General features: G+C 41.1%; 1 protein-coding gene and 1 long non-coding RNA gene across 2 annotated transcripts in view; both read left to right on the top strand.

Moving 5' to 3' along the window:
* Positions 1-240: 240 nt before the first annotated feature.
* Positions 241-27,757, top strand: part of LOC112227760 (melanoma receptor tyrosine-protein kinase-like) — a 43,760-nt gene continuing 16,243 nt past the window's right edge. The window contains exons 1-7 of the mRNA XM_042308599.1: positions 241-494; positions 25,360-25,511; positions 25,911-26,118; positions 26,334-26,468; positions 26,713-26,781; positions 26,985-27,103; positions 27,270-27,411. Coding sequence (XP_042164533.1) covers positions 416-494; positions 25,360-25,511; positions 25,911-26,118; positions 26,334-26,468; positions 26,713-26,781; positions 26,985-27,103; positions 27,270-27,411 — 904 coding nt within the window. The 5' untranslated portion in view covers positions 241-415. The remainder of the gene's footprint in view (positions 495-25,359; positions 25,512-25,910; positions 26,119-26,333; positions 26,469-26,712; positions 26,782-26,984; positions 27,104-27,269; positions 27,412-27,757) is intronic.
* LOC112233569 lies at positions 12,734-14,569 on the top strand. The gene is made up of 2 exons (XR_002950775.1): positions 12,734-13,748; positions 14,017-14,569. It is a non-coding gene; the product is annotated as an uncharacterized LOC112233569 (long non-coding RNA).

The raw sequence follows: 27,757 nt of genomic DNA, 5'->3' as shown, positions 1-27,757 counted from the left end.
TTGCAATAAGAATCCTAGGCATGTATCCTACTTGCAATATGAACATATCAACCTAATCAAATGTTATTTCAGCCAGGGATAGGCCTATTTGAGATAACGTATCCAATGGCCTATGCTTGTGAAAGACCATGCTTGATATAACTTTGCACTTGACTGCTTTGCTTTCGAACTATACTCCTTCCAAATGACGTCAAAACAGTTGAAAGTTGCTCTGACTGCGATACTAGAGACGGAAGAGGACCAATCACCGGGAAAAGAGAGAGTGCCAGTTCAACGAAGTCCCACCCAAATAGACTACACCTCTTACCTCCCCTGGACGTAAAGTGGGGGTAGATACATCACATAAAGGGGTTCGCCCAAGACTATGGATACATTTCTTCTCTAATTTCATTGAATATAACACATTTTGGAAACAATGCGACCTGAAACTGGAATAGTTATTGCTGCCTTGTTCTGCATGGGCTGCTGCGTGACACTGACAGCGCACAAGAAAGGTAGGTGTGAGACCGACTTTGCTTGTGGGGAATTTGGTAAAATGTGGGAATTAGTACTAGGTTAGTACTAGGCTACTTAAACGGAATGTTTGACACGGAATTCTAAATGACAATGCTTCTTCTACTGGATATAACACAGTAACCTGTTTATTGGTCGTGGGGAAAAGTCTGCCAAACATTTTTTTAAAGGAGACATCCACATCATGTAGCTTAATTCCGAAGACGTGTCAGATGATTTCAATAGTATTTATCTCTATTGATCAGTAGACAAACTTATATAAACTTTAAACTTAAAAAAATGCAAATTAATAGCCTACAATTGAGAGCTATTTAGCCTACTTTTCTGAACACCTGCTTAAGGACTTTATATATATACATAGAGCTCTGCAATGTTTGTCCCTGTCACTGCGTTAGTTTTAAGGCTATTTCTAACCAAAATGATACTTTTCATTTTCTGAACAGAAACACTATGACTATAGGCCTAAACTAAAGCTGCATCATCACTCCTTACACATTAAGCATTACACATCAAACTTCAAATTAAATGCAATAGTCTATAGTTTATTTGTACCTAATTAACCCACAGGCGTTCCAGAACTGCTTTGAGACTGTCCATTGCCTGTTCCATGTCTAAACTGTCTTGGCACATTAGCCACCACTGGGAAAGAGGAGACCAAATCTGGTCCTGTGTTGTGCCAAAGTGGGTCTCCAGTCCAGATGGTGGTGATGACAGACGGGGTCCCCCATGGAGCAGGGACTGCCCCTTGTCCCCCTGGCTCCTCTGTGGACAACCACCTGCAGTAGGAGACCCTCTGATCTGGCCAGAGTGCTAGCTGTCTGGGACTCCCGCTAGTTTCAAAACACACCAGATTGTTAGCAGATTGTGGAAGTGTCTGATCTGGTTAGGCATTTGTCTGGGGTTGTTGGGCAACAGCCAGGTACACATTTCCATTCTAACCAAAATGGATGGACAATTCTGGTATCTATTTTATTCTGCTCTACATTTCTTGATTTTTAAGTGCAGTCAGAGAGATAGACAGTGTCTCTGGTTAAAACATTGTAATATTTGACATATTTAGCAGTCGTTTCCTTTATAAACTGTGATTTAGAGGACAGAACATGTTCTGCTTGCCAGATGAATTCAGTCATATTAGATGTAGGTGAAATGGAATTGGTGGTTACAATGTCTATTCCCTTTTTTCATTCACTACCTTCTACAGTGAGCCACTAAGTCTGACAGGTTTTATCATTTATGATGAAGAATGATTTTCCTTTTTGGGTAGCCTACTAAAATGGATGTAAATTGAATTATAAAATGCTGACATGATTTTCTTATATTTTGTTTCTGTAATTAACAGACGTCATCATAAGAGACAATCATTTAGTTATTGTTCATCTTTGAGTAAGAATAGCTGACTGTTCCTTTTCTTTGACTGGTCTCACACAACAGCTTGAACAAACGGTAGCTCCTGGAAGGACCCTTGCTTAAAGGCTCACACCCCAATTATCCTGGTTTGTGTCAATGGCAATTAGTATTCCTCTTCAGTACATTGTTTGAATTTAATTAATTTGTCATCATTGACTTCTTAGACATGTTCCCTCTGTTTCCACTATAACACAGACTTCTAAAAATACATATGGAATTAGCACTGCAAATAACAAGTATCATTGGTTTATCAGTATAATTGTGATCCTCAATGTCTTAAAGAATTAAATAACTGAGTGTTAATAACAACGTTCTTGATAAAATGAACGCAATTATTTCATGCAAGTAAATAGCTAATTTGATTGGAAGACCCATCTCAAATTGGTGAATGTAATGACCTTCTCATATGACAGTGGTTCAGTGACGTTTGCTGTTGTTTTGATTCAATGGAAGCTATTGTTCTCTAAAGCTCTTGCCAGGTTCTCAATTGCAGCCGTCTGCATTTCAGGGTAATTTTATTGTGTCAAGGGTCCATCATGGGTTTTGTTTTGTTGTGCAGCTGTTACATATTATAAATAAAACAGATGTGTTGTCCTGAAAAGTAGCACTGACCTTCACTCCACTAGGCACTTATAGGACTGGTTAGGGTAGCAGGGTAGCCTAGTGGTTAGAGCGTTGGACTAGTAACCGAAAGGTTGCAAGTTTGAATCCCTGAGCTGCCAAGGTACAAATCTGTTGTTCTGCCCCTGAACAAGGCAGCCCTAGGCCGTCATTGAAAATAAGAATTTGTTCTTAACCGACTTGCCTAGTTAAATAAAGGTTAAAAAAATAAAAAATAAATAAAGGTTAGGTGTGCATGATAAGTCCATCAAACTCAATTTGTGGCATCAGTCTAATAACCAGCCCTGTGTTTTAGCCTCTGGCACGTTTTCCTCTTTGAGAATCTGTTGACAGAGGACAACTAAAGCATTTGCCACTCTGAACCCTGTGAGTTTATCTAGTGATACCCTGCCTGTGGCCTCTAACAGACTGCATGTGTTGTAAAAACAGTCAAACCAGCCAGCCGCACAAGGCTCAACTGGCCTTTACACATTAAGAGTGTCTGCTAAATGAATGCTCACTAAAAGGTCTCACTTGGTGTAGTAGGGAAGAACTACAACAGCAAACCAGATAGGTATAGGTCACACACATGACTGAAGGATTTTATAGTAGAAGCACCATAGACTACCTGGTGCATGATGAAATTGTTTTTTTTTGTATCAACTCGGAGAAGGTACGGTGGAACTCGGAATTAAGTATAAGGTCTTCAAGTGGAAATCTTCTACATATTCTGTCTGTATGTCCTTTCTTTGTGTCTGGTTTATGCGGTATCTCAATTTGAATTGCAATGCCGAAACGGTAAACTCTTGGCTCGTGCTGCCGTTGCGTATTAAGAAGCAAAGAGAACAACACAAAGGTAACACGTTTTTTAACGGAAGCAATCTATTTGAGAAATGGAAACATTTCTTTCTTTCTCGAAACATGTGGAGTCAAGTTCTGGGCGGAATTTACCTCGGCTCCATTTGTGAGAGTGTTTTACCCATCAACCTGTGCACTCTAACCCTACCTGGAATGCCTTTAACACCTCTGTTTCAAATGTTAAAAGGAAGTATCAATGTACATTGAAAAGAAGTTGGTCAAATGTCAAACACCTCCCCGTTTCTTGGAAGTGATTGAATATTTTGAATGTTTTGTTTTGATATCACAATTATTCTGATTTTGGAAACGTGTTCAGTTGGTTGGATGACCAGACCATGCCTTTACTACCTTTTTAGTTTTTCAATCTTTTATATGGTTCTTTAGACCCCTGTCTAAAGAACACAGTGTCCGTTTGACTTGTGGAACCTTAAACCACCTTCCATCAGGTGTTACAACAAGAAGTTCCTGATATATGGACTTATAAGACAGTGAGCAGCATCCAAGCTGGTAAACAAATAACTTTGAGATTTGTTTCTCTCCTATCATGACTTGGATTTTGTTGATTTAGTGTTGTTTAGCATATATTTTACTAATCTGCCTAGATAGCTCCGTGGCTGTGTCTACGGCATTAGTTCTAATCAGCTATGTCTATGGTACGACAAGGACACTGTCCAGCCTTGGCATTTGGCTCCAGAGTCTGTCAAAATGCTGGCCTCTCAAGCATAAATCGGCTATTCCCCGAATTATATGTCCTCTCCAACCAAGGAGGGCAGCTTTCTCATTGCTGTTTTCACAAAACCGTTTTCACTAGGCGAAATCAAACCTTTTGAGAATTAACCATAAATCAGTATTTGCTAGAAATGAATTAGAAATCAATTTGAACACTTTAACATTTGACACGTGGTGCCACATATGATTCAAGAACAATGTCAATACAGCACTTGTTAGCCATTTAGGCATCATCTGTTATTGAGTGTGTGGAGAGTAAATAATGCTCCATTGATTTTAGGCCTGGATATCCAATTATATCACCCAGGGGGAGGTCACTTGTGTCTACTCTGTAACACTTATTGGTGTTAGTCCAATAACAACATATCTCACAAATCACAGCTGCTCTGTTGGTTGAATTGCAATGAACTTATTTAGCTCGAAAAATTCTGGCAAGCAAATTTTTGGCAAGTATATGAGGGAATACTTTTTTTTTAATGAACATAAAGATAAAACAAGGGTGAAAGACGGTTTAATGCAAGGTCAAGTTTAAATTAAGAGTTTTATGATTTAGCTTTTTGCTGTGTGTTTTATTCCCAACTTAACAAAAACAAGTGCAAACTTGTTGGTTGGTGCAAACACTTCTAGATACTGTAGGTATAGGAAAATTGGCAATTCCAAGGTAATGGAATCTCACTTAAAATGTATGCCAAACAAAAACCATTGATTTCAAAGTTTAGCAAACCATACTACTCTACACACTGACTACTTTTAACAATTTACACATTTTGTTTTACAAAAACACATTTACTGGAAGAAATGTGAAGATGCAAAGTTGAGTAAAAAAAACAATCTGCATTTTATGTGCCCAAGTTTTCCAGAAACTATGTTAATATCTGCTCTGAATTAAGATTCAATGATGTCTGCAGAAACAATGGTGTCAGCTATGACATGACACATTGCCTTTACAATACAGTACAGTAGAGAACAGTATAGTACAGTTGAGTATAACTAATTGATAGGTCTATCTTTACTTGTTACATCTGTGAACATTCATTATCGTCCCTCATTTAGGTAAAGGAATTTCAAGGCAGAATGCAATGTTTCTGAACAACTTACAAGGCAGAAAAAAATATCAAAAAGTACATGATGAAATGAGTTGGCAGGGATTTTTCAACAGTTGTTTTTTGATGTGTTTCTAATACCTTTAAAAAATATATTTTCCATATGTTTGACCAGAAATCAAAGCCTTTGCTTATTCCTCAGTTTTGTGATGGGAAATGGTTGAAAATATAAATATGCTTTAATTAAAAAATATATATATTGACACTTTCATTTGACAACCATTTTTACAAGATCCTGTGAACTTCACATGTTAGTGCTCATGGGTCCTTTTACATGGAAATGACTAAATCTCTAGTATTGTCACGGCCATTGAAAGAAGTGGACGAAGGTGCAGCGTTGTGAGCGTACATTTTCCTTTTATTATAAAAATGACGCCAACAAAACAACAAAGGAGAAAACAACCGTGAAGCTTACAGGGCAAAATACCACAAACAAAGTTAACTACCCACCCTGAAGGAGGGAAAAAGGGCTACCAAAGTATGATTCCCAATCAGAGACAACGATAGACAGCTGTCCCTGATTGAGAAGCATACCTGGCCAAAACATAGAAATAAAGAAACATAGAAAACAAAACATAGAATGCCCACCCCACATCACACCCTGATCTAACCAAATAGAGAAATAAAACGGCTCTCTAAGGTCAGGGCGTGAAAAGTATCTATTTTTACATGAGCAGACTTACAGATTTGTGTTTTCCCCCTGGGCTTAATCCCCTTATTTTCATTTAACAAATCATACAAGTAATTTATGGGACAGACCAGGCTAGATTAGTTTTGGCTGGAAAAGATTCCACCAAATCCCAGGATAAATAGCTGTAAATAAACTGTTAAAAGAGACCATGGTCAGGCTTAGATTCACTTTTTTTTCATCTTGTCCTTATGTCCAGTAATAACTACAGCAATTGGTGTGTTGAAGTAGAACAGGAGTGGTCAACCCTCCTGGAGAGCTGCTGGGTGTGCAGGCTTTTGTTCCAGACCTTTCCTACACTCCTGATTTTTACTAATCAGCTGCTCTTTAGGTCTCGATAAAGAGCTGATACTGGTGTATTAGGGCAGGGCTGGATCAATAACCTGCCTATCCAGTAGCTCTCCAGGAAGTGTTGGCCACCCCTGGAGTAGAGATCCTCTCTTGTCTTGAGTTTCGAGTATACTATCTCAAACCTGGTGATAGACAGTTGTTCTCTTCAAGTTGTCTGAGTCCTATCAGTGTCAAAACAGGTTTCACTCAGATATACGCCAACACACTTTCAATATATGGCCCTTTTTTAGATGTAATATAAGTCATGTGAATTTTAAGCAATGACCGCAACGTTTACTCTCCAATAACCCCTAGAAAACACACTGACAAACAAACCATTATGCTATTTTATTTAATCTGAGGCACTTCAGTGTTTCTATAGATACTACATAGTGCAGTTAACAAGGAGGAGGCACATATCTAATTTAAAGCAGCCTTAATGTAATTTGCTCAAATTCAATATAAAGCTGCTGTTACACATTTCTGTCTTTCTTGGCAACATTCTTGGACCTAAAGGGGGACTGCTCAGTGAATAATATTATTGTCTCTTGCTACATACGCTGTGAGAGACAGGGAGACCTTATCTGATATTCTCGAGTCCAAGGGTTGCGAAATTCCGGATTGGGGGCTGAAAAAACAACTTCCTGTCACTGGGTTTATTCTTCCTATGTGGTGTTCTTTTCATATGTAAAGTTTTCAGACCAGTCAGTCATGGTGATGGAATGCGAGACATTCACCTGGGAAAGAAGAATTTTCGTGATCCTATTGAGAGAAGAAGCAAAAAAGCCCTTCTCCTATTCTTTCAGAGTGACAACTCCTCCTGTTGTTTCAGCTCAGGTGTCAGATTGCAGATGGCATTTTTTGGGGGGTGAAAGATTCCACCTAGACCCAATGCTTCAAATTAATCTGGATCTAAGATTGTTATCACATAGTGTACCACACCTTCTCATTCACAAAAGATAGGAAATTCATCCAAAATAGAGTCAAAAGAATGGCAGGATGAAATATATGACAATGAATATGTGACAGAGTGAATCCAGTTGTGAGACTTACTGGATGTGTGACATGACTATATGTTACGTCTCTAATATGTCTCTAACGTCTCTACCCACTGGGCACACACTGGTTGAATCAACGTTGTTTCCACGTAATGTCATTCAACCAATGTGGAATAGACGTTGAATTGACATCTGTGCCAAGTGGGTAATATGTTTGAAGATCTAAACAATTATGTTGATTTTTCTTTCCTCAATTTGAATCTTCCTCCCTGCTTTGACAAACAAGGCTTGTTTTTTTATTTTTTTTATCCTCATTGCCATGACATGCCTCTGGCTTAGTTCAGTGTTCATTTTTGATGAATTTCACCTTCTTTAACTAGGGTCTGGTTTTCAGTGAGGTCTAGCGTAATTTCCAGATGAATAAATGAATCCCAACTCAAACGTCCTTTATCTGCCATAGAGCACATCCTAATGTCGAAATACCAGGCGTTTGTTAAACAAGACATAGTGTACATAACAAGTGATAGATGAGTCACTTGACTCGTGCTTGATGTGGGAGGACAGGACAAATACTTTTGAAAGGCTGCTCTACATCAGGATCGATAATGCACTTGCGACACTAAGTGGTGGGCGTCAATGTTAATCATCTCCTGTAAATCTCATTGATTCGTCCCTAGCAAACCTATCGATTTCCCACCCAAAAAGGTTTGTTTGACCGACATATGTCGGACTCCCGCAAATGCACACAGTGATGTTCTGCATTCTAAAGTGATATGCCAAGTTGCTAATGTACATGTGTTATCCATCGTAGGGTCTGGCTGTAGAGATTTAGAGCAGAGACACCAATGCTGATGCTTTGTTATTTGACACTTATTGATTGTGAATGATGACCCACACTTGAGGTGAGGGATGTGCAAACAAGTGCCAAGTTGCCTCTTCTTGCAGGAAATTACCAACGTTCATGTGTGTTCATGCATGCCAAGGCAAGACAATGACAAGTTAGCTAAAGCCAAAACAGACTGGCACCCAAGCTAGTCAAACAAAACCCCACAATTCTACAGATGGTAAAACTCTAGAAAGAGATTCAGAATTGGTAACACCCTCTATTCTTGATGATACCACGTTCCCACAGTAGACATATTAATGAGAGAAAAGCGTAGACTACGGGGGGGTGAAAGAGAGAGAGAGAGAGTAGAGTCAAAAGGATGACAGGATGAAATATGACTTACTGGATGTGTGTGGTGGGGGGACTGGAAAAAGAGCTGAGTGAGTGATACAGATAAAGAAGATAAGGAGAAAGAGAGAGAGAGAGAGGGGGGGGAGAGAGAGAGAGAGAGAGACGAGAGTGCTTAGGGTTAAACGGCAAAGCACAGAGAACAGGGTCACCGGTCATTTGGAAAAGGGTAAACAACAGAAAGTCCAAGTTCTCTGGCCTTGAGAGGGGAACACTGGGGATAAATATGTTGGCCAATTATCTGAACCATGTGCTTCTGCTGCTCCAAATGCAGCCTCCTGCCTACCGCTGAGATTTTCACGCTTTTCATTAGCAAGAATCAAGGGGGATACGGTTAGAGTTATCAGCCCACAGCATATTTACAGTATATTAGTGCCTCAATGTGATTGGTTTATGCTAAAACACTTATCCCTACAACAACCTTCCTGCACTGTGCACACTGCATCAGAAAGACTTGTCTGTCAAATACTTAAGCTGTGATTGACAGTGTTACCCCTTAGCTTGTATGTGTCTGGTACAATAAAGTAATCTGCCCTTTTCAGCTTAGAATACCCACCGATTAAACTTCAGTAAGATTAGCACTTGGGAACTGATTAAATTGGTGTCAGCTGACCGGTCACAGTCAGTAATACCCAAGGATCAGGAAACCCTGTTATAGTAGAAGAATGCTGTAGAGATGGAATGCACATTAACTCTATTATTGAGTTAATGAGGGGTGGCTAATGGCTATCATGCGCTTTCCTCGTAATAAGTGTCTACCACCAATGGAATAGGCTCACTTTAATACATACAGATGTAGGATCTTAATTTGATCACCCTGTTGCAGAAGAACTTTCATGCAATGCAGGAAATGTAAAACTTGTAGTGTATATTTGAGGTTTAAAAAGGCTTCTGAAGTTTAATTTCCACCGACTTGATTTCCCTTACAAAAAATGTATTAACCCCTACAAAAATGGCCATTAATTATAATTCACATAATAATTCCCATTTCCTGTTGCTGCATGATTATTTTCCTGCTCTAGCAAACTGTCTCAAATTAAGATCCTACACACATACTACATATAGTTACAGTGTCTTCAGAAAACATTCATACCCCTGACTTATTCCACATTTTGTTGTGTTACAGGCTGAATTTTAAAAAAATTAAAAAATGTTTTTTTTACACACAATAGCCCATAATGACAATGTGGAAACATGTTTTTAGAAGTTTTTCCAAATGTATTAAAAATGATTTCTTGAAATACAGAAATATCTCATTTATGTAAGTATTCACAACCCTGAGTGGATACTTTGGCAGTGGTTACAGCTGTGAGTCATTCTGGGTAAGTCTCTAAGAGCATTCCACACCTGGATTGTGCAACATTTGCATATTACTCTTTAAAAGATTATTCAGGCTCTGTCACATTGGTTGTTGATCATTGCTAGACAATCATAATCAGGTCTTGCCATAGATTTTCAAGTAGATTTAAGTCAAAACTGTAACTCGGCCACTCAGGAACATTCACTGTCTTCTTCGTAAGCTACTCCAGTGTAGATTTGGCCTTGTGATTTAGGTTATTGACCTGGTGAAAGGTGAATTAATCTCCCAGTGTCTGGTGGAAAGAAGACTGAACCAGGTTTTCCTCTTGGATTTTGCCTGTGCTTAGCTCTTTTTTTTATCCTGAAAAACTCCCCAGTTCTTAACAATTACAAGCATACCCATGACATGATGCAGCCACCACTATGCTTGAAAATATGAAGAAATTTTCCAGAAACATAACACTTTGTATTCAGGACAAAAAGTGAATTGCTTTGGCACATTTTTGCATACTTGAATACTTTTCATTTTTAATTAATTTGTAAAAATGTCTAAAAAGAAAGCTCGACTTTGACATGAAGAGGTATTGTGTGTAGGTCAGTGACAAACAAATCTAAATGCAATCATTTTTATATTCAGGCTGTAACACAACAAAATGTGGAAAAAGTCAAGGGGTGTGAATACTTTCTGAAGGCACTGTCCATTTGCATCAGCAATTGCTCCATAACCTGTCATCCAGGTTCACAATGCAGCATTAGCATCAAATATCCCCCGTGATATTCCTAACAAGCAGTTAGGAAAGCGAAGGCTAACGTTTTCAAGCAGAAATTTGCATCCTGTAGCACATACTCAAAAAAGTTCTGGGACACTGTAAAGTCCATGGAAAATAAGAGCACCTCCTCCCAGCTATCCACTGCACTGAGACTAGGAAACACTGTCTCCACCGATAAATACACTATAATTGAGAATTTCAATAAGCTTTTTTCTACAGCTGGCCATGCTTTCCACCTGGCTACCCCTACCCCGGTCAACAGCCCTGCACACCCCACAGCAACTCGCCCAAGCCTCCCCATTTCTCCTTCACCCAAATCCAGATAGCTGATGTTCTGAAAGAGCTGCAAAATCTGGACCCCTACAAATCTCCTGGGCTAGACAATCTGGACCCTCTATTAATTGTTGCAAATTGTTGCAACCCCTATTTACTAGCCTGTTCAACCTCTCTTTCGTATCATTTGAGATTCCCAAAGATTGGGAAGCAGCCGCGGTCATCCCCCTCTTCAAAGGGGTGAGACACTCTAGACCCTAACTGCTACAGACCTATATCTATCCTACCCTGCCTTTCTAAGGTCTTCGAAAGCCAAGTTAACAAACAGATTACCGACCATTTTGAATCCCACCGCACCTTCTCCGCTATGCAATCTGGTTTCAGAGCTGGTCATGGGTACACCTCAGCCACGCTCAAGGTCCTAAACGATATCATAACCGCCATCGATAAGAGACAATACTGTGCAGCCTTATTCATCGACCTGGCCAAGGCTTTCGACTGTCAATCACCACATTCTTATTGGCAGACTCAACAGCCTTTACAGTGGGGCAAAAAAGTATTTAGTCAGCCACCAATTGTGCAAGTTCTCCCACTTAAAAAGACGAGAGAGGCCTGTAATTTTCATCATAGGTACACTTCAACTATGACAGACAAAATGAGAAAAAAAATCCAGAAAATCACATAGTAGGATGTTTAATGAATTTATTTGGTCCGGCCTGTTGTCCGGACCTATGGCAGTCTCTATGGGCATGCCACGGTGTTCAATTCTCGGGCCGACTCTCTTCTCTGTATACCTCAATGATGTCGCTTTTGCTGATGGTGATTCTCTGATCCACCTCTTCGCAGACGACATCATTCTGTATACTTCTGGCCCTTCTTTGGACACTGTGTTAACTATCCTCCAGACAAGCTTCAATGCCATACAACTCTCCTTCCGTGGCTTCCAACTGCTCTTAAATGCAATGAAAACTAAATGCAATATGTGGACAACTACAAATACCTAGGTGTCTGGTTAAACTGTAAACTCTCCTTCCAGACTCACATTAAACATCTCCAATCCAAAATTAAATCTAGAATCTGCTTCCTATTTCGCAACAAAGCATCCTTCACTCATGCTGCCAAACATACCCTCGTAAAACTGACCATCCTACCAATCTTCGACTTCGGCGATGTAATTTACAAAATAGCCTCCAACACTCTACTCATCAAATTGGATGCAGTCTATCACAGTCTCATCCGTTTTGTCACCAAACCCCCATATACTACCCACCACTGCGACCTGTACGCTCTCGTTGGCTGGCCCTCGCTTCATACTCGTCGCCAAACCCACTGGCTCCAGGTCTACAAGTCTCTGCTAGGTCAAGCCCGGCCTTGTCCCAGCTCACTGGTCACCATAGCAGCATCTACCCGTAGCACGTGCTCCAGCAGGTATATCTCACGGGTGCCCCCCTAAAGCCAAGTCCTCCTTTGGCCGCCTTTCCTTCCAGTTCTCTGCTGCCAATGACTGGAACGAACTGCAGAAATCACTGTAGCTGGAGACACATATCTCCCTCACTAGCTTTAAGCACCAGCTGTCAGAGCAGCTCACAGATCACTGAACCTGTACCTAGCCCATCTGTAAATAGCCCATCCAACTACCTCATCTCCATACTGTTATTTATTTATCTTGCTCCTTTGCACCCCAGTATCTCTACTTGCACATTCATCTTCTGCACATTTACCATTCCAGTGTTTAATTGCTATATTGTAATTACTTCGCCACTATGGCCTATTTATCGCCTTAACTCCCTTATCTTACCTCATATGCACACACTATATACTTTTTCTATTGTATTATTCACTGTATGTTTGTTTATTCCATGTGTAACTGCGTTGTTGTATGTGTCGAACTGCTTTGCTTTATCCTGGCCAGGTTGCAGTTGTTACTTGTTCTCAACTAGCCTACCAGGTTAAATAAAGGTGAAATAAATCTAATTTAAAAAATATATTTAAAAAAAATAAAGCTAGAAATGTAGTACAGCAATGGTAACGTCTTATTATCATAAATCATTTAAATATACCGCCTTAAAACTGTCATCACATACACCTATGCTTTGCTTTGGCTTTGTTTACAAACCTTAAACCAGCTACAGTAGCTCAAGCAGGACATACGACCGAAGATACTGGTAACCTTTCATCTGTGGCGTGACAGTTAGCTAGCAAGCTACTTACCAGAACGCCGGAAAAAGCACACTGTCTTGTGACTGCATGCCATAATGTAAAATGAACCCTACACTATTTTCCTATGAATCTGACAGCAGTGGCTGCTTTTCATTTTGGGTGGACAGGCTGCATCGAAATTACGATCATGTCACGCGTGAGCAGTGCACATTTCGAGTGAAGTTGCTTTATCAAATTGGGGAGAACATTCAATGGGTCTTGCCAGGAAGCTAATCCTGAAGACGGATGCTCAACCATAATTGACAGTGGATCTAGCAAGCGCTGACCATAATTAATGTATCAGTTTGATGAGTCTGACACGGTAGACAACATTTTTTAGGGGATCGTGGGGCTAACGTTAGATAACTCAACTGTGGCTGCTTTGACTCGTGAACGGTATATTTTCTGTAACACACCTGATAGTCACTATATGGTTGTTGTTCTACCAGCCCTTAGCCCCCTACATCGAGTCTGAGAACTAGCCAGCACACAGCTGGTACGAAGGAATGTTGTCCACAAAAGGAGTTGCGATGTGTATAGTTTTTGTAATTGACCCTTAAATGATATTTTGCCATTCTAATGTATGGGTTGTTGTCTTACAGTGGATGTAGCTTGTGTCATGATGAGTAGGAGGAGGAAAATAATAATACCATCCATCTCCTTTTGTCTTTCCACTACTCTGTCTGCATAGCTTCCCAGGCAACCGCCACAGCAGGAATGCTGTGATACATAATCAGCTTTCCCAAGGTAAAGGGGGGATATGCTGTGAAGCTTAGGAAGACAGACCCAGCAGAGTCGCAGTTATTCATTTAAAATCTGCATCAATTGAGCATTTCAGGCACACACAAAAATCCAAAAACAAGAAAGAAAAGTTGCACGACCAAATATTGCATATTTCATATTGAGTACTTAAAAAAAAAATCACATCAACACTACAACAAATTGCTTGCATCATAACAGTAAATGAAAGGAAATTAAATTCACTGCCCATTTAACAAACATTTCTCTTTTCAAGAACATTACTTTATGTAGATGGGCTCCTGGATCTCTTTTTAACAAGGTCACCCTTGATCCAGCGCCAGAGGTGGGGAAGCTGTGCGAGCTGTCCATCCCAGGACCCCTGTTTGTCCAGTGTGAGAGGTCTGGCAAGGAGGCCGTAACTGGATTGGTCTCCCGCCTCAATCTTGGGGGCGACTGAAGCCAAGTGGGTGACTGAAGCTTGCATGATTGAAGCGTGGTACATGGATCCTCCTCTCCTCCCCATCAATCTCTGTAGTTGGTTGCATTTCCTAAAGCCTAAGTAAATCACTTTTATGTGATATATCAGATTTTGTTACTTTGTATGTATATTTTTTCAAGCATTCAGACGGGACATGAGTGTCACAAATTGTACGAGTCAATGGATCCTGCACACTGTAGGGTGACCGGATGCCTATATTAGGCCTATGGTTCTTTTCTTTCTGTCAAATGATGTCTCACCATTATTTCTCATCTGTTCATGTAGATCAATATTTCAGCTATTCTGACCTACTGCAAATGATCAAATAAATGTCTGATCAATACATACAGTTCTGAACATATTGTCATCTATAATGCTAATGCAGAGGCACCAATACATTGTCCAGTACACGTTTTGTATCCTGTGTTCATGTACATGCTCTTATGTCTAAGCTTCTAAGGTGACTCAGGCTTTACTAATTATTGTGAAGTGTATTAGTGAACTGTATTCTGTAGTTACAAAACAAATGCAATTTTGTATTTCTGTTGTTTGTCTGATATCCAAACGGTCCATGATCAGCACTGTTGACATTTTGCAGAGAAAGTGTGTTGAGGCATACTATTTAGGCTCAGAATGACATGTGGCCCATTGTTTATCTCATCAATGACATGACCTATTGTTTACCTTGGTACCTGGCAATGACCACAAGTGTTTCAAAGAGCTGCCAGTCAAGCTCCCTGCCCAATGAGGCTGTTCTTTCAGGCTTTCTGATAGTTAGAAATGAGAGAAGGTACAATTTCTTCAATTCTGAGCATTTTCATATGAAAAAAATATTATCGGTGATGTTTTAGTCATTCAAAGGCTATTATTAATTGGGAAATAGGATGCCTGTGTAGAACCTTATAAGACAGCAGGATTGAGGGGCATTCAGCACAACGGGCATTTTTAGCAAGAACATTGAATGAAACGAAAAGGCCCTTCTCATTATTTCTTCTCCCTTGTTCAGCCAGCAGTCTGAGAGACTGTTTAACGAGACAGCGGAGGTGAGTGGGAAGGGCGCAGTTAGTCCGTTCATCCCATTTCCTATGCGAATGAATGACTGGGACCAGGTGTTTTTCTGTAATAGAGAAAGTGTGAGTGTGTGCATGTGTGCACTTGTTTGTGTGCGTGCGTGTTTGCGTAGACTGTACAAACCCTCTGTGACCGTGAAGCTCCTCTTATCTCAACAACCAGTGTCCACTCACTCTTCCATCTCCCTTCCTTCCATCCCTTTCTAGCACTGCCCAAAGGATACATGGCATAGACTCAGGGAATTCCACACTTCTCTGTGAGGAGGGAGGGGAGAGGCAGGCACACAGGGGTGGACAGAGGAGAACTCTGAGGCAGGAGAGAGGTCATCTGTGGACTGTTACACATGGAAACTATGACTGGAACTTTAGTTCTATATTTTCAGCTAAGACAAATCCCTTTCAATGCCTCTTACAGAAAACAATGGATATAATGCAAACACACAATTGGCATCATCAGTAGTTGCAATGTCAGCATAATGTACTCAAAGTAGGTGTAAAGAAAAATGTAATTTGAAATTATAAAAAAGAGTGAGATTGCAAAATCTCTCTCATATAGCCCCACCCAGTACAACAGACACAGGAACTTCTTCCTATGAAGTCTGGCATGGCCTTGTAGTCGAGGATTTCCAAGTTAAACAATCAGCTGAAACCTGTTTTTTTCACAAACAAAGCAGGAGGAACATAGAGCTCTAAACCAAGAGTGATTCCTCAGAAGAAGAAAAAAGACCATGATTTAAGGGCTTTTTACAAAATGTCTTCCATAGCATAGTCCTTGGAAGGATTGTTGACATATGACATTTGTATCCAAAAGCATCATTCAAATCAAATCAAATTTATTTATATAGCCCTTCGTGCATCAGCTGATATCTCAAAGTGATGTACAGAAACCCAGCCTAAAACCCCAAACAGCAAGCAATGCAGGTGTAGAAGCACGGTGGCTAGGAAAAACTCCCTAGAAAGGCCAAAACCTAGGAAGAAACCTAGAGAGGAACCAGGCTGTGTGGAGTGGCCAGTCCTCTTCTGGCTGTGCCGGGTGGAGATTATAACAGAACATGGTCAAGATGTTCAAATGTTCATAAATGACCAGCATGGTCCAATAATAATAAGGCAGAACAGTTGAAACTGGAGCAGCAGCACAGCCAGGTTGACTGGGGACAGCAAGGAGTCATCATGTCAGGTAGTCCTGAGGCATGGTCCTAGGGCTCAGGTCCTCCGAGAGAAAGAAAGAGAGAATTAGAGAGAGCACACTTAAATTCACACAGGACACCGAATAGGACAGGAGAAGTACTCCAGATATAACAAACTGACCCTAGCCCCCCGACACAAACTACTGCAGCATAAATACTGGAGGCTGAGACAGGAGGGGTCAGGAGACACTGTGGCCCCATCCGAGGACACCCCCGGACAGGGCCAAACAGGAAGGATATAACCCCACCCACTTTGTCAAAGCACAGCCCCCACACCACTAGAGGGATATCTTCAACCACCAACCTATCATCCTGAGACAAGGCCGAGTATAGCCCACAAAGATCTGCGCCACGGCACAACCCAAGGGGGGGGGGCGCCCATGTTCATTGAGAATTAATTTATCAAAGTTGGTATATTTCTGACACTTTGGCCTTACCCAGGCCTCCTTTAAGACTCCATAGTGTTTCTGAAGGTGCTATAAGGCATTGGTGTCATATGAAGTTTTATCGCTTGCTCTGTAATATGAGTAGTATCACACACACACACACACACACACACACACACACACACACACACACACACACAAGTTTGGGGTCACTCAGAAATTCTTGTTTTTGAAAGAAAAATCACATTTTTGGTCCATTAAAATAACATCAAATTGATCAGAAATACAGTGTAGACATTGTTAATGTTGTAAATGACTATTGTAGCTGGAAACGGCAGATTTTTATGTACATAGGCGAACAGAGGCCCATCATCAGCAACCATCACTCCCGTGTTCCAATGGCACGTTGTGTTAGCTAATCCAAGTGTATCATTTCAAAAAGGCTAATTGATCATTAGAAAACCCTTTGAAAAATGTTCAATATTATTTTTTATATTTGTCAATATTCATGAATGTAAAAACATTTTTTTTTAAGGTTTTGAAATGAAAATACTAGTCAAAGTGGCTATCAGCAGTTGAAACAATAACAAAGCATTCTCTCCACCACTGTTTCAGTGTAAAGCAGAGGGATGGGCGTAGGGAAATGTTACCAGACTCAAATTCAAAGGCAGCGCTATGGATACAAGGACTGGCCATGCATGATATCAAAATTATAGTTTTAACCATGTTTTGTTTATGCTAAACAGTGTTTGTTTACAAACATTGGAGTTAAACAAGTTCTATTTTGGGTTCTGATGTGGTATGACAGTTGAACTAAGCGCATGAGGCATTAAAACGGTATATTCTTCAAGAATCAATGGATGCATACAGTGCATTTGGAAAGTATTCAGACCCCTTACCTTTTTTCCCCACATGATATTACATTGCAGCCTTATTCTAAAATTGATGAAATCAAAATGTCTCTCAATCTACACACAATTACCCCATAATGACAAAGCCAAAAAGGTTTTTCGAAATTTTGCACATTTATAAAAAATAATACCTTAAGTATTCAGACACTTTGCTATGAGACTCAAAAAAATTGAGCTCAGGTGCATCCTGTTTCCATTGATCATCCTTGATATGTTTCTACAACTTGGTTGGAGTCCACCTGTGGTAAATTCAGTTGATTGGACATGATTTGGAAAGGCATACACGTGTCTATATAAAAGGTCCCACAGTTGACAGTGCATGTCAGAGCAAAAACCAAGCCATGAGGTCAAAGGAAATGTCCGTAGAGCTCAGAGAAAGGATTGTGTTGAGGCACAGATCTGGGGAAGGTTACCAAAACATTTCTGCAGCATTGAAGGTCCCCAAGAGCACAGTTACCTCCATCATTCTTAAATGGAATGAGTTTGGAACCACCCAGACTCTTCCTACAGCTGGCCACAAGGCCAAACTGAGTAATTGGAGAAGGGACTTGGGCAGGGAGTTGACCAAGAACCCGATAGTCACTCTGACAGAGCTCCAGAGTTCCTCTGTGGAGATGGGAGAACATTCCAGAAGGACAACCTTCTCTGCAGCACTCCACCGATCAGGCCTTTATGGTAGAGTGGCCAGACGGAAGCCACTCCTCAGTAAAAAAGGCACATGACAGTCAGCTTGGAGTTTGCCAAAAGGCACCTGAAGGACTCTCAGACCATGAGAAACAAGATTCTCTGGTTTGATGAAACCAAGATTGAACTCTTTGGCCTGAATACCAAGCGTCACGTCTGGAGGAAACCTGGCACTATCTCTACAGGGAAGCATGGTGGTGGCAGCATCATGCAGAGAGATCCTTGATGATAGAGTGCTCAGGACCTCAGACTGGGGCGAAGGTTCACCTTCCAACAGTACAACAACCTTAAGCATACAGCCAAGATAATGCAGGAGTGGCTTTGGGACAAGTCTCTGAATGTCCTTGAGTGGCCTAGCCAGAGCCTAGATTTGAATATCTCTGGAGAGACCTTAAAATATCGGTGATGCAAAGCTCCCCATCCAACCCGTGTAAGGGAATTCTTCCATTGACGGAGAGGCGGACCAAAGCGCAGCGTGGTTATTTTGATTCATGTTTTAATAAATCACTTCACATGAACAAACTAACAAAAACGTGAAAACCCAAAACAGCCCTATCTGGTGCAAAACAGAGACAGGAACAATCACCCACAAACACACAGTGAAACCCAGGCTCCCTAAGTATGATTCTCAATCAGAGACAACTAATGACACCTGCCTCTGATTGAGAACCATACTAGGCCGAAACATAGAAATACCCAAATCATAGAAAAACAAAACAGCCTGCCCACCCCAACTCACGCCCTGACCATACTAAATAATGACAAAACAAAGGAAATAAAGGTCAGAACGTGACAACCTGACAGAGCTTGAGAGGATCTGCAGAGAATAATGGGAGAAACTTCTGCAAATACAGGTGTTGTCACGCCCTGACCGTAGAGAGCTTTTTATGTCTCCATTTTGGTTTGGTCAGGGTGTGATTTGGGTGGGCATTCTATGTCCTTTTTCTATGTTTTGTATTTCTTTGTTTTGGCCGGGTAGGGTTCTCAATCAGGGACAGCTGTCTATCGTTGTCTTTGATTGGGAACCACACTTAGGTAGCTTTTTCCCACAGGGGTTTTGTGGGTGGTTATTTTCTGTATTAGTGTTTGCACCTTACGGGACTGTTTCGGTTTCATTTATTCTCTTGTTATTTTGATTTAGTGTTCAGTTCAATAAACAAACATGAACACTTACCACGCTGCGCTTTGGTCCGACTACTCTTCCTCATCCTACGACGAAAGCCATTACAGGTGTGCCAAGCTTGTAGTGTCATACCCAAGAAGACTCAAGACTGTAATCGCTGCCAAAGGTGCTTCAACAAAGTACTGAGTAAAGGGTCTGAATACTTATGTAAAATGTCATATTTCTTTTATTTATTTATTTTTTGATAAAATGTCTAAAAACCTGTTTTTGCTTTGTCATTATGGGGTATTGTATGAGGGAAAAAAACTAAATTTTTAGAAAAAAGTCTAATGTAACAAAATGTGGAAAAAGTAAAGGGGTCTGAATCCTTCCCCAAATGCACTGTATAATAAATGTATAAGTCCAAAAAGGGATGTAACAACTACTGATTGCCCCTTTAAACAATACAGTACTGTGAACAGAAATCTGGAAACACTGGGCAGTAACTAGAACCCCAAAATAAAAAAATACCAAGTTTAATTATTTGTGGAGCATCTGAGAGAATTTCATTCACTTTCTTTTCATTCAATTATAAACTAACACCACAACATCTGTCCACCCCCATCATTCTCTCCAGAGTAGAGCCACATGTAAAAGTGATTGAGCTCCAGGAGGAGTGCGACCCACCCCTCCGGCCCTCATCCCCCTCTTGTCCTTTGGGAATGTGTCTGTGGGAGGAGGAAGAAGAGTGGGAAGAGAGGATGAAGAAAGGGTTAAGGGTCAAGTCCTTCAGGGAGTGGAGTATCCAGAGGTAGGGGAGCTCTACAGTAGTGCAGGCTACAGCAGTGCAGGGAGAGTCTGCAGATCGGACACAGATATGCAGTTATGCACACACATACACAGGCAAGCACACTTAGGAACTAAGGGCGAGGATGTGCTTCCAGATGTCAGATTACCCCAGAATGACATTGACCTGAACACGGAAGCAGTGTGGGGGGAGCAGATACAAAACCGGGAGAGAGGGTGCAGCTGTGTTTACCTTAGTGACATCTCTGAGTGAGGCCTGCTTAGAAGCACACACACGGAGCTCAATGTACACCAATACTGTATGCATGTGAACTGCAGTTGCATTAAAGTACAGTTAGAGTAAAGTTCCATCTAGAACATTATATTTAGAGTTTTATCTTCTATTTTTGATGTAAATAAAAAGCCACCTATCAATACAATCTAGGATAATAAAGGTGATCCTGCCAGAACATAAATACGACGGCTGTGTAATCAACCCAAAGGTCAAATGTTATTACACGTTACAATGCATGCATTATGATGGCAGTTGTTTAGTGGAACGAGGGAGGAGAGGTACTGAGGTTAGGGTGACGGAGCCATACCTACACACTAATATTTGGACTTTGTCAAGAAGTGATTATGGCCTATGATTTTGCTTATAATGAAGTTATAATGATTGTTCTAGACCTAGGAGCTTGCAACTTGTTAAGTTAAAAGCGGGTTCTTGAAGAATGACTTTCCTGTCTACCTTATTAACCACAGCATGACTCTCTGAAAAGCTCTCGCTAAACTAATATGAACCACAAAGCTAAGCTAAACTAATATGAACCACAAGTATATCAGACTTATTAAATGATTTGTTTGGCTACATCCTCATGCTCATGCTGTGAGCCCTGTTGTCTGGTCCCAAGATAAATTACACAGGGACTTTCTCTATTCCCTCACCAGCTGCTTCCATCTTCTCCCTCACCTCCCACTGACTACAGCATCTGCCTCTAAAACTGTGAGTGTGCGCGTTCAACTCGATACCCTAGCACAGGCGGCGCGCAACTCTCCACACCATCCACAATTCCTCCCAGAAATACAGCCTTTAACAGTTCTCCTTGGAAGAACAGGTACATTCAAATAAGCATGTGTTAACTAACTAACTATAGGTGTCCCCCAAAGAATCTGAGCGACTTATGCCAGTTGAGACACAATGATGTTAGAGTTTCAGAGGGCAGCAAAGTGCATGTGTGGGAGAGCTTTCTTTCTCTCCTTCCAGATGATGGAGTGGTGAAAATCCCTCCTTAGTTGGCGTGTAGTCTACAGCAGTGTAGACATTAAAGATCAACCTCTCATCTCCTCAGAACCTGTCCAACCTGTTGTGGAGACTCTCTGTAATGGCATATCACTTTATGTCAGGACTGACAGTCATTATGTCACCATTACGTGCACCTCAATACCACTAAGTGGTACTGTGCCCACAGTAGGTTAGGTTTCATGGTGATGTTCAGTAGAACTTTGTTTGGAAATGTAGTTTCCACTAAATGATGTCTCTCATCCAAAAGTGGAACTCTGTTGGAATCATTATGTAAATGACTCCTACAGTTAACATGAAAGCCAAAGTTTGATGTATACAATTAGCAACTAAACTTCCATAGTAGAGGTTGACCGATTCATCGGAATGGCCTATTAATTAGGTATGATTTCAAGTTTTCATAACAATCGGAAATCCGATTTGGCCGATTTAATTTTTAAAATTTCTTTACACCTTTATTTAATCTTTATTTAACTAGGCAAGTCAGTTAAGAACACATTCTTATTTTCAATGACGGCCTAGGAACGGTGGGTTAACTGCCTTGTTCAGGGGCAGAACGGCAGATTTTCACCTTGTCAGCTCGGGGGATTCAATCTTGCAACCTTACAGTTAACTAGTCCAACGCTCTAACCACCTGCCTCTCATTGCACTCCACGAGGAGACTGCCTGTTACGCGAATGCAGTAAGCCAAGGTAAGTTGCTAGCTACAGTGGGGAGAACAAGTATTTGATACACTGCCGATTTTGCAGGTTTTCCTACTTACAAAGCACGTAGAGGTGTGTAATTTTTTTAATCATACGTACACTTCAACTGTGAGAGACGCAATCTAAAACAAAAATCCAGAAAATCACATTGTATGATTAAGTTATTCATTTGCATTTTATTGCATGACATAAGTATTTGATACATTAGAAAAGCAGAACTTAATATTTGGTACAGAAACCTTTGTTTGCAATTACAGAGATCATACATTTCCTGTAGTTCTTGACCAGGTTTGCACACACTGCAGCAGGGATTTTGGCCCACTCCTCCATACAGACCTTCTCCAGATCCTTCAGGTTTCGGGGCTGTAGCTGGGCAATACGGACTTTCAGCTCCCTCCAAAGATTTTCTATTGGGTTCAGGTCTGGAGACTGGCTAGGCCACTCCAGGACCTTGAGATGCTTCTTACGGAGCCACTCCTTAGTTTAGCTGGCTGTGTGTTTCGGGTCGTTGTCATGCTGGAAGACCCAGCCACGACCCATCTTCAATGCTCTTACTGAGGGAAGGAGGTTGTTGGCCAAGATCTCACGATATATGGCCCCATCCATCCTCCCCTCAATATGGTGCAGTCGTCCTGTCCCCTTTGCAGAAAAGCATCCCCAAAGAATGATGTTTCCACCTCCATGCTTCACGGTTGGGATGGTGATTCTTGGGTTTGTACTCATCCTTCTTCTTCCTCCAAACACGACGAGTGGAGTTTAGACCAAAAAGCTCTATTTTTGTCTCATCAGACCACATGACCTCCCATTCCTCCTCTGGATCATCCAGATGGTCATTGGCAAACTTCAGACGGGCCTGGACATGCGCTGGCTTGAGCAGGGGGGCCTTGCGTGCGTTGCAGGATTTTAATCCATGACGGTGTAGTGTGTTACTAATGGTTTTCTTTGAGACTGTGGTCCCAGCTCTCTTCAGGTCATTGACCAGGTCCTGCCGTGTAGTTCTGGGTTCATGATCATTGATGCCCCACGAGGTGAGATCTTGCATGGAGCCCCAGACCGAGGGTGATTGACCGTCATCAGGAACTTTTTCCATTTTCTAATAATTGCGTCAACAGTTGTTGCCTTCTCACCAAGCTGCTTGCCTATTGTCCTGTAGCCCATCCCAGCCTTGTGCAGGTCTAAAATTTTATCCCTGATGTCCTTACACAGCTCTCTGGTCTTGGCCATTGTGGAGAGTTTGGAGTCTGTTTGATTGAGTGTGTGGACAGGTGTCTTTTATACAGGTAACAAGTTCAAACAGGTGAAGTTAATACAGGTAATGAGTGGAGAACAGGAGGGCTTCTTAAAGAAAAACTAACAGGTCTGTGAGAGAGAATTCTTACTGGTTGATAGGTGATCACATACTTATGTCATGTAATAAAATGCTAATTAATTACTTAAAAATCATACAATGTCATTTTCTGGATTTTGTTTTAGATTCTGTCTCTCACAGTTGAAGTGTACCTATGATAAAAACCTGCAAAATCGGCAGTGCAGAAACCTGCAAAATCGGCAGTGTATGAAATACTTGTTCTCCCCACTGTAGCATTAAACTTATCTTGTAAAACAATTAATCAATCATAATCACTAGTTAACTACACATGGTTGATGATATTACTAGTTTATCTAGCGTGTCCTGCATTGCATATAATCGATGCGGTGCGTATCGTTGCTCCAATGTGTACCTAACCATGAACATCAATGCCTTTCTTAAAATCAATACACAGAAGTATATATTTTTAAACCTGCATATTTAGCTAGAAAGAAATCCAGGTTAGCAGGCAATATTAACGAGGTGAAATTGTGTCACTTCTCTTGCGTTCATTGCACGCAGAGTCAGTGTATATGCAACAGTTTGGGCCGCCTAATTTGCCAGAATATTACGTAATTATGACATAACATTGAAGGTTGTGCAATGTAACAGGAATATTTAGACTAATGGATGCCACCCCTTAGATAAAATACAAAACGGTTCCGTATCTCACTGAAAGAATAAACGTCTTGTTTTCGAGATGATAGTTTCCGGATTCGACCATATTAATGACCTAAGGCTCGTATTTCTGTGTGTTATTATGTTATAACTAAGTCTATGATTTGATAGAGCAGTCTGACTGAGCGGTGGTAGGCAGCAGCAGGCTCGTAAGCGTTCATTCAAACAGCACTTTCGTGCGTTTTGCCAGCAGCTCTTCGTTGTGCGTCAAGCATTGCGCTGTTTATGACTTCAAGCCTATCAACTCCCGAGATTAGGCTCGTATAACCGATGTGAAATGGCTAGCTAGTTAGCGGGGTGCGCGCTAATAGCGTTTCAAACGTCACTCGCTCTGAGACTTGGAGTAGTTGTTCCCCTTGCTCTGCATAGGTAACGCTGCTTCGAGGGTGGCTGTTGTTGTTGTGTTCCTGGTTCGAGCCCAGGGAGGAGCGAGGAGAGGGACGGAAGCTATACTGTTACACTGGCAATACTGAAGTGTCTATAAGAACATCCAATAGTTAAAGGTTAATGAAATACAAATGGTATAGAGAGAAATAGTCCTATAATTCCTATAATAACTACAACCTAAAACTTCTTACCTGGGAATATTGAAGACTCATGTTAAAAGGAACCACCAGCTTTCATATGTTCTCATGTTCTGAGCAAGAAACTTAAACGTTAGCTTTCTTACATGGCACATATTGTACTTTTACTTTCTTCTCCAACACTTTGTTTTTGCCTTATTTAAACCAAATTGAACATGTTTCATTATGTATTTGAGGCTAAATTGATTTTATTGATGTATTATATTAAGTTAAAATAAGTGTTCATTCAGGATTGTTGTAATTGTCATTATTACAACAACAAAAAACAAAATAAATAGTCAGATAATCGGTATCGGCCTTTTTTGGTCCTCAAATAATCGGTATCGGCTTTGAAAAAAATCATAATCGGTCGACCTCTATTCCATAGTGACACTTTTCCTCTCTGTCTTCTGGTTTCAGTGTGTCAGGGGATCAGCAACAGGCTGACGCTGCTGGCGACTGTAGACGACCACTACAACAACCTTGTGAAGATGTACAGCAACTGTACCGTGGTCCTGGAGAACCTAGAGCTCACCTACATCCAGGACTACCACGACCTCTCCTTCCTCAAGGTGAGGAGATGGAGGGTTTGATTCCTATACATTGTTTGCAGTTGCTTCCTACCTATCCACCTTTCCTATGTCATAAAGTTCCTCGCCCTCTCTCTGATCTAAAATGACCTGAGAGAAAATAGTGTTGCAGCCATTTCATTACTTTTCTTGCCATGGCTTCTAGCTCCTAGTTGAATGCACTGGCTGTAAGTAACTCTGGATAGGAGTCTGCTAAATGACTCAACGTCAATGTGAGTGTAATAGTCAGAATAAATCTTTTCTATCCTTTATGACTTCACTACCACCAACTGAACAATGATTGTATTGCAAGGTTAACGTATTCAAGAGTAGGTTGCATGACCACCAGACCAAACTCTGGCACGTTCCGCACTTATATCCATTTCTATGTTCTCCCTCCAGTCCATTCAGGAGGTTGGAGGATACGTTCTGATCGCCCTCAATAAGGCAGCCAGCATCCCTCTCGAGAACCTGCGTCTTATCCGAGGACACTCCCTCTTCCTTGACAAGTATGCCCTGACTGTAACATCCAATTACGAGAAGAATCACTCCTCTGTGACCCTCAACTACACCCGGGGCCTGAGGGAGCTGAAGCTGAGTGGACTGACAGGTTAGTGGGTGACTGGGAGGTCCATTTCAGTGACTGTATCCTAGATTCTGTCCACACCTGAGTGGGTCAAGTACATTATGTAATGTTATTTAAAGTACTTTGAAGTATTTGTGGTGCGCTTGATTTAGCTTGGGAGTTACAATTTTTGGGTCTATGCCATTGGTTCCATTACACAGGCCAGACAACATATCTATGTGTCCTTCTATTTTGCATAGAGATTCTCAAGGGAGGTGTGAAAATTGCCCACAATCCTTTGCTGTGTAATGTGGAAACCATCCAGTGGTGGGACATGGTAAATAAGGCCATAAACCATAGTATGCACTTCAAACTGGAGAGCTATGGCCGTTACTGTAAGTATGCTAGATTCATTAACACTTAGTATAGTAATGAATCCTTCTCTGCTTTGTGTTCAGTGGAATCATTTTGGCGTCGTTGTTTTTCATTTGATTAACCAGCACAACTATTATGATTATTCCATATGACACAGCTTTCGGGTTTGTGATTTACAACCAAACTTGCATGGCCAGGTTTAACACCAGTATTCTATGAATGACATCATTCAGATGTTAAGCAGGGTTTTTCCTCACCTTACAGGTGACAAGTGTGACCCGGGATGCTACAATGGATCATGCTGGACCTCAGGACTGGAGAACTGTCAAACCTGTAAGGAGCCATTCTTCTCTCCCCGAAATTAGTAGTGATACAAAAACATCACGTGCTATTTCTCTTTCATGATATTGGTAGAAACTTTTGTTCATGTTGAAAGTATTTTGTTGGTTGCTTGTTTTCTCACACAGTCCCTTGCACTCGGTGATGGGTGTGTTTTGCTGACTGGTCCTCTCTTTCCAACTCCCATCTCTCCTCAGTTACCAAGCTGACGTGTGCAGAGCAGTGCTCTGGAAGGTGTAGGGGTCCTAAACCCAGTGACTGCTGTAACGAACACTGTGCTGCAGGCTGCACCGGCCCTAGGCCTACAGAGTGTCTGGTGAGAGACTTCTGACTTCAATGAATTCATAACTTACAAAAGTTATAATCAGATAGGAAACACATTTAAAAAGACAACAGGCAGACCCACTCCTAGGCTGCTCCAGATATCGTTGGCGATATTGCACACTCATTGTGATCGTAGTTTTTCATTCTTGTATTCAAAGGCTTGTAGAGACTTCCAGGATGATGGCACATGTAAGGATGCCTGTCCCCCTACCATGCTCTACAATCCCAACACCCACCAGTTGGCTTCCAACCCTAACGCCAAGTACACGTTCGGGGCCACTTGTGTGAAGGACTGCCCACGTAAGGTCATCTACATTATCAAAGGGTTAATAAAGATGGGGTATGCTCATAACTTTACTAAATGGCCAGACAAACATCTGTTCTACACCAAACATGTCTGTCTGGTAAAATTGGGAATTGTGCTCTATTTGTTACTTTCATACAGTTGAAGTCAGAATTTTACATACACTTAGGTTGGAGTCATTAAAACTCATTTTAACCACTCCACAAATTTCTTGTTAACAAACTATAATTTTGGCAAGTCAGTTAGGATATCTACTTTGTGCATGACACAAGTCATTTTTCCAACAATTTTTTAAAGACAGATTATTTCACTTATAATTCACTGTATCACAATTCCAGTGGG

The sequence above is a fragment of the Oncorhynchus tshawytscha genome, linkage group LG29 (genome assembly GCF_018296145.1).
Source record: "Oncorhynchus tshawytscha isolate Ot180627B linkage group LG29, Otsh_v2.0, whole genome shotgun sequence".
NCBI classification, from domain to species: Eukaryota; Metazoa; Chordata; class Actinopteri; order Salmoniformes; family Salmonidae; genus Oncorhynchus; species Oncorhynchus tshawytscha.
The sequence above is the reverse complement of the archived record's forward strand: the minus strand, read 5'-3'. Positions and strand labels throughout refer to the sequence as shown.